Genomic DNA, 8,510 nt, shown 5'->3' with positions numbered 1-8,510 from the left:
CCTGTTGTCTGGAAATGACTCTCTACTGCCCAGCATTACCAGTCTAGGTCAGTCATGGGCAACAGGAATCAAAAAGCTAAGATGGAAATAAGGTAGTATATACATTGGTCCTGTTTTATCCTCAAGGCTACATAAAAACAGCATTATGTAAACATGATTGTGAATACATGGACTATACCCACAGAAAGAAAAACCTTTGTGTCAGAAAATTCTAAAAATTTTGTATGTATGTGTACCTGCTCAGAAATGTGCATTAGCTACAAGCACCCCGGATGTTTGTGATGTAGGCAAAATGTAGTAAGATGTCCGACTCATTGAACTGGTTACTACCATATACACACGATAGTCCAGGAGAACTGAGAAATTCAACCTCGGAAGACTTGAAACTACAAAGCATAACTAAGGCCCTATCTGATACTTCCGCTCATTCTGCTGGTTTACCTGAGACCTCTTCTTGAAGCCTCCCTGACTCACTGATGTTTCATTCCAAATCTTGGGGGAATATTTTGCTTCCTCATTTTCACTTCTGGTTGATCACATTAAATTTCTAGCCATAACTTGCTAAAGAATGAGGGGAAATATGGCTTCCTCCTCCCTTTTTTTTTTTTTTTTTTTATTTCTCTGTTAAGATTCTAGACCTGGTTCCTAAAATAAAAAGTCACCTGGATGGATATGTTTATAGGGACAATACTTGAAAAAAATAAATAAATAAAAAGTTGTGTAAGAGAAGTGGGAAGGGCACGAAGAAACGAGAAATACATCCTCACCATTAAAATTTCCATAAAGGCTCCTTCTTTGTAACAAAATGAACATAAGCTACTACATTTTCAAGTGAATGACAGCAGAGACTATTCTACTTGGAAGCACCTCATGCCTGAGAGAGGGCCTGGAGAACACAGCACAAGGAGGTCCTGTCCATGTGGAGAAGACGCACCATTTCATCTCATCAACTAACAAGTTATTTGCAGATAAAGGAACAGAACTTCCAGTGCTACAGGGTCACTAAACTGGTTGCTAAGTGGCAGGGCAGGGATTCAGACCCAGGTCTGTGTGATTCTAAAGCTGAGTTCTTTGCAGCCAATTATATGTAAAGCCCTTACAGCAGTCACTGGTCACTCTGGCTCACATCCTTTACTCTCCTGACAACATTTCATAAGACTCAAAATAGGTCAAAATTGTTACTTCTCCAATCAAGTTATTAAAAAGATAGGATATCTAACCAGTCACCATCTCTCAGGGTTTATCTAAAAGCTAAGTTACAAGTTCTCAAGTATATATGGAATGGCTTCATTCTCTTTAGGGCCAACAGATTAAGATAATTTATATTCAGAAATTACAAAACAAAGAGATTATGACAAATAGTGGACTTTGGTGGGCCGAGACTCGAAAGACCCCAGGAAATTCTTTAGACAGAATTCTTTCTAATAACAATTCAACCCTCTACTACAACACTCATTCCCAAACTCCATCCAAGCTTATGAAACAGGAAAGGAAAGCAAAAACCCAGCTACAGGCGATTTCATTTCAAACAGACCTGAATTCCGCAGTTGCTGTAAACGATTCATGTTCTGTGATTGAAAACACAAGCAGAAAACCTTCCCCGCTCCGAAAGTAGTTGTCTCGGATGGCTGCATAGTCCTCTTGCCCAGCTGTGTCCAGAATATCTATCTGGACTTCTTCTCCATCGAGAACCACTTTCTTTCTATAACTGTCAGCTTTGGTAGGTTCATAGTCTTCTACAAACTGAGAAGATACACATTAACAGTAATTAACCAAGTTATAAAGGGAATAAAGATGCCAAAAAGTAAACTTGAATATACAAGTACTTTGTCTAGAATCAATTAACTATTTATTTAGGGCTTAGAATTAGCACATTTATGTTAGGCACTATTAAATAAAAATAACTCCTTATGTAACACTTCTTTTCATGGTTGTTCTCAGTTCTATGATTTCTTGTTCTGTTTTTAAGCAGTAAGAGCAGATATTTCCACCTTACAGATCAGGAGATCAAGCACAGAGCAGAATATTTGGCAACATTATTGCCAGTATAAAATTCCAATACAAACACTGGTAAGGGTAAGAAACATGAGCTTCCATTCATATCAGCAGAAGTATGAAACATATCTAAAAAGTAATTTGGCAAGAAGTACCAAAAAGCTTACAGAACTATACAGTAAGATAAACTCCAAATGGGTCAAAGATTAAATGTAAAAAAGTACCCTCAAGGACTAGAAGAAAATGTGGGTGAAATCCTTTTATTACCTTGAAGTAGGGAAGGCCTTTTTAACTATGACTCAAAATCCAGAAGCCATGTAAGAAAAAATTGATAAATTACATAATGTTTTTTAAACTTCTGTATGGCACAACACACTATACACAAAGACAAATGACAAACAGGGAAAAAGTGAAGCCATATCACAAAAAGCACTCTAGTACATTGCTAGTAGAGAACAGTATGATCTTTATGGAGACAAGTAACAGCAACATCTAACAGAACGAGAAAAGCACTGATGCTCTGTCCCAATCAGAGGGACTTCTAGAAATCTAATACACAAAACACCTACTTATAAGGTACTACATGTAATGGCAAAAGATTAGAAAAACATCCAAATACCCAGCAATCAGTATCCACAAGAAGGAATATTATGCAGCTATAAAAAGAGAAGATAACTATGTCCAATATGTAAATGTAAACAGAATTTAAGTTTAATTTTTTTCTCAGGGAAAGCAGGGATAGTAAAAATGATAGATTTTTTTTTAAATCTAGCTCTCTTGATATTTGTGTGTGTTTATATATGTATGTTAGTCTATAGTTGCCAAAAAAGACATTCTGGAAGGATACAAAATAAAATACAAATTTACAAGCTGTTAAAACAGAAAAGCAGAAGCAAATGAATTTAAATAAACATTAAATTGGTAATGTAGCCAGACAGAGAAAGAATTAAGAAACTTTAGAACAGAATATTTAGAATGCATTCCACTAAGACTAAATTTCTAAAGAAATGCTAAACTCCCCTTGGTGATTATATTATTTAGAATAATGATATTACTATTTTAAAACCATTTTCCTTATATTGTATCATATGTCAAATAAGCAATTATCTTGATGCTACTAGTCAAAAACTCAGAAAAAATATAAATTGGTGATAATAATGTACTATTAGAATTAAGTTGATATTGGAATAACTGCAAAAGAATAAAAATTAGATCCCTACTTCACATCACATGCAAATATTAACTCAAAATGAATCAAAGTCCCAAATGTAAGTTAAAAATAAAAACTCGGAAAAAAAACCATAGATGTAAATCTTCTTGACTTTGGATTTGGCGATGTGTTTTTGTTTTTGTTTCGTTTTTAAGATTTATTTATTTATTCATACAGAACTGAGGTTACAGGCCAGAAGTGCAGGGGCAGTGAGAGGATTCACCAGAGACAAAGTGGGGAGCAGAACAGGCCAACTGTCAAAGTACACTGCTAAGGGGAGCAGTGGGTGGGTCAGAAGAGGTCTGCAGTGCTATGTGGGTCAGCTCTGGGGCCCGGGATGGAATTTATGCTGAAGTGGCTTTAGCTTCTTAGTGCTGCGCTTTAACCTGCTACGCCACGAGGGAGGGCTCTTGGCAATGTGTTCCTACACTGAAAGTCCAAACTAACAAAGGTAGATAAATTGGTTTTCCTCAAAATTTTAAACTTTCATGCTTCAAAGACACTCACTATCAAGAAAGTGAAAGTACAACCCACAGAATGGGAGAAAATATTTGTAAATCATATTTTTACTAAGGGATTTATATTTAGAACATATAAAGATCATACATCCTTTGTATGTTCAACAATACAAATAACCCAATTGGAAAATAGGCAAGGGGTCTGAATAGACATTTTCACCATAGAAGACAAACAGATTGCCAATAAGCACATGAAAAGATGCTCACCAGTACTAGTCATTAAGGAAGTTCAAATCAAATGAAAATGCAAGTCACACCCACTAGAATGCTATAATCAAAAACATGGACAATAACAAGTGTTGGTGAAGATGGGGAGAAATTGGAACATCACCCAGTGCTGGTAAGATTGTGAAATGACACAGCTATAGAGAACAGTTTTGAAGTTCCCCAAAAGCTAGAGTTACCATTTGACACAGCCAATTTTACATCTAGATATAAACCCAAGAGAATTTAAGACATGAGTTTACACAAAAACTCATGTTATGAATGTCCATAACAAAAATCTTATTCATGACAGCTAAAAAATAGAAATAATCCAAATGTCCATCAACTGATAAAAGGATAAACAAAATGTGGCAAAGCCAGGTAATGGAATATTATTCAATCATAAAAAAGGAATCAAGTATTAATCTACAATATGGATGAACCTTGATAAGTTATGGAAACAGAAAGTAGATGTGATATGGGTATAACTATAGTTATGGGTATAAATTTCCTCTTAGATGATGAAAATGTTCAGGGATCAAAAATGGTGATTGTTGTAAAACATTGCCAAATACTAAAAAATGAAATTGTAAAAGGATAAATTTTAAGATATGTGAATTATATCTCTCAGAAAAGGAATGAAGTTACTAATACATGCTACAAGATGGATAAACTTCTAAAGCATTATGCTAACTGAAGAAGCTGGACATAGCATAATATATAATGTGATTCTATTACTATGCAGAGTCCCAAATAGGCAAATCCATAAAGACAGAAAGTAATGGCTAGGGGCGTGGTGAGGGAGGAATATTGAGGAGAGTGAGAGAAAGAAATGTAAGTAGTAATGAGGAATGACTATAAATATAGGCATTCTTCGTAGGAGTGATGAAAATGTTCTAAAGTTGTCTAATGTGATGGTTGCACATCCATGTGAATACATTAAAAATCACTGAATTATACACTTTAAAGAGATGAATTTTATGGTATGTGAATTACAGCTTAATAAAGTTATCATTTAAATTGCTTTTAATTTAAAAATTGAATTGAAAATACCAGTATGACTTTATGGGCCCTTTGAGGAACTTTAAAAAGAGCCTTTTTTTTTTTTGTCAATTAAGAGCAACTAGTTCAAATAGTTTTAAATCTAAAAATAAAAATACAATTAGGTTCTCTTAAATTCACACTCATAATTACCTTAAAATGGAGAAAATGTGAAAACTTTCCTGTGCTTGACAACAGTATTCCTCTTTTAATTAACTCTTTCCAAAGAGACAAATGTGTGCTTGGGAAAAAAAAAAAAATCACCCAAAATAAATCTCTAAACACCATCACAAAGTATCTCAGTTGCTTCCTTTAGTTGTCAAGGGTAAAACTAGCAAGAGTCACTCTGACAACTTGGACACTAAAGTCACAATGTCCTGATATCACTGCATACATCTGTGCTAGCAGAAAGTGTGTTTATTATTAGAAGGTTAGATTATAAGTTTGAAATTTACGTTTTTCTGGAAGTAGGAAATCCCTGAAGTCTTGCTTTCCATTAACAATGAACCAAACCAGCAGCCTTACAGGGCTGTGTGTGATCCCATTTCAGATACTCGACACACACAAACCTAAGGCCAACTTCACACAGCCACCTTCTGACTGAGGGACATCTACACTGTATCTGCCAGACACTGATGTGGTTGCTGCCAAAATGTTATCCCATCTGGCCCTACATCAGAATCGCCAGCCAGCACAGCTTCGTAGTAAGAAAGTTTCCCAATCTAATTCACAAATTATTGTTTTTTTTTAATCTCCCAGACAATTCTACGATCAGCTAGTTTTGAAAAATCACTTCTAAGGCCTCTTCAAGCTCCAAAACTACAATAATTACAATTTTACAACTATACTTTCCAATATGGGCACCACTAGCCACATTCCCAGTGCTCAGCAGTCACAGTATGGGACCCTATAGATAGAATATTTTCATCATCCCAGAAGGCTCTAGAGTAAACAGCATTGTTTAGAGAAATCAAGGGCTCCCACAAGACAAACAACCTCACCCTATTCTTTTCTTCTGAGTTTATCATTTCTTCTATAACAGCCTTTCTAGTCCTTAAATGTATGCCCTAAGTAAAACAGACTAAGGTCAAGCATGACTTTGCCTTGTTCCTCTGATGAAACCAAGAAGGAAAAACTTTTGATTCCTTTTTCTACTCCCTCTCGCCATCAACATGCACAGAAACATCTATAATAAAAGTGGCAATGAAGACTAGATCCTCTTGGCCTCCTTGGTGTCTCCACTGTATCAAGTAAAAACAAAACTTGACCTTGGATTTGCATCTCAACCACCTACACTACAGAGGAATCTTTGTTCCTCAAATCAGCCACAGCTCTCTCAGCTCTTGTCAACAGCAACAATATTACCACTTCAGACTGGCTAATTCTTTCTCCTCACCCTCTCCTATGCTGGAGGATCCCTGGTTTCCATCCCTCAGATGTTAATGGTACCCTCCCCCAGAGTTGTGCCAACCCAAAATATCTCTTGACATTTGCCATTTTTTCCCTAGGGAGAGAAAATCCCCTTCCCTGATCTCCATTAACAAACTACTTCTCTAATACTATCTGCTTTATCTCAACTCCTCTCCTCTCTTCTTCCCCAGCTTCTGTGATAGAATACTGACAACATTTTAGTAAGCAAAGGTCAACAGATTTTTCAGAGCAAACCCTAAAACTTGCTTCTATTCTTTATGCAAAATGTATTGGGTAAATTAAGTGCTCTTTCCCCACTCTGGTCCCTACGAAAATATAAAAGAAAAGCAAGCCTTAAAACAAAAGCTCCTTCACTGTAAGATCTACAGGGGATACAATCCAGAAGAGGCTCAAGGTCTAGGTGAAGCTTACTTACTTCTTGGCCCCCTTCTAAGGGAAGAATACAAAATCACATGCATCACACTGGATATGTAAGTGAACCTCTAGTGTGGGAAATAATAATCCAATATAATTTCTTTAAATGGACAAAGGCTGTGGCATATGCCCTCTGGTGACCCTCGGGGCAACACACTCTGACTCCCCGCCCCTTGAGGGAAGAGGACCTGCAAGGGCTTCTTATCTATCCATTGAATATGGTGGTGTGAGTTCTCTGTGATTCAGTCCCTCACAGGAGAGGCTTTCCTGCTGGCCTTGAAGAAGCAAGCCATGTGGCATGAGCTGACTCTAGGTGCCGAAGGCCTCTGTCCCACCTCTGTAAGAAGCTCAACCCTGCCAGCACCTATTAGTTCAGAAGAGGATGCAGCCTCAGCTGAGCTCAAAGCCCTAGGTCACCTCCTGATGTAGTCTAGTGGGACCCTACATGAGGCATCCAGCCAATCTGAGCATACTCCTAACCCCTGGAAACTGCAGATAACAAATGTGTTCCTTTAAGCTGTTAAATTGTGGTAATTTGTCCTACAGCAATTGAAAACTCCTACAAACACCACTGACATCACGAAGTCCAAAAATGTGACATTATCTCTAGAATGCTTTTTTGTCTGCTATGTTTTTTTTTTATTATTATGTTGTTACATAGGAAAGGATTTCGAAATAGTCCCTACAGAGAATAGACTTTCCACTAGCACAAATGGTGCAAATTTTTCTCTTATAGACAAAGAAGATGATTTTTCAGCTTTGTGACTATAAGACATTATCAGTAGTGATAGCTGAAGGATTACTGTCAAATTTGGAAAACCTCTATCAAACTTCCCTCTAAGAAGCTCCAAGATCTGGAAGAACTTTCCAGACTAGTTTTTGGCACCAGATGTCTCTCCTCCACCACCCACACACTTTCCGTGCCAGGTGCCACAGGACACATTCGCACCAGGACACATTCGCACCAGGACACACCCCTGCCCTGCACTCACATCCCAGTGCCAGATGAGTCACAGTGGGCAGCAGGGCTATTGCTGGGGGCCACTCCTACATGGGACAGCTAGTAATAACTTGACTCCACACCACAGTGACTCCAAACCACACAAATATAGGCCACCTACCCCCAACTAGCTGCCTCCTCAATACAACTTCCCTGGGCTAGATCCCCAAATGCCATGGCCATCCCAATACCACTCAGCATCCAAGGAGGCTGAGGAAAAGGAAAGATTAGTGAAAGAGATAATGATCTTAACTAAATGTGATTTTGATGTCTTCCTACCACAATTTTTTTTTTAGTGTTTATCTTTTTTTCCTAATAATATGATAGCTTATTTCTATATCATTTTGTGCATTTTTCCATCTCAGTTGTAATCCCCTTGGGCTTCCCATCACCTAATTATCCATGTGCCATCACCATAGTCCAGTGCATTTCCCTTCCCCAGCTGTTTTTGACCCCATTCCCCACTCCACCCCACATAAAATGTCTCTGGTATATAGCTGTTCGTTATTATTATTATTTTCTTCCCTGGTCCGTTATGAGTGAAACCATCTGGTATTTTTCCGTTTTCTGACTTATTTCACTAAACATGATCTCTTCCAGCTCCATCCATGTTGCTGCAAAAGGCATGTGTTTATTTTTTTGGTCGCTGAGTAATATTCCATTGTGTATATGTATCACATCTTTTTATTTTTTTATT

At 37.4% G+C, this 8,510-nt stretch overlaps 1 protein-coding gene across 4 annotated transcripts in view; it reads right to left on the bottom strand.

Moving 5' to 3' along the window:
- RALB (v-ral simian leukemia viral oncogene homolog B) overlaps window positions 1-8,510 on the bottom strand; it is a 55,325-nt gene that overhangs the window by 7,285 nt on the left and 39,530 nt on the right. For all 4 annotated transcript variants that reach the window (XM_012724799.1, XM_012724806.1, XM_004674724.2 and 1 more), the window contains exon 3: window positions 1,535-1,743. In XM_012724799.1, coding sequence (XP_012580253.1) covers window positions 1,535-1,743 — 209 coding nt within the window. The remainder of the gene's footprint in view (window positions 1-1,534; window positions 1,744-8,510) is intronic.

This window comes from Condylura cristata, unplaced genomic scaffold, assembly GCF_000260355.1.
Source record: "Condylura cristata isolate star-nosed mole 26May11 unplaced genomic scaffold, ConCri1.0 scaffold00002, whole genome shotgun sequence".
In the NCBI taxonomy this organism is placed as follows: Eukaryota; Metazoa; Chordata; class Mammalia; order Eulipotyphla; family Talpidae; genus Condylura; species Condylura cristata.
This window is presented reverse-complemented; position numbering and strand designations above follow the sequence as displayed.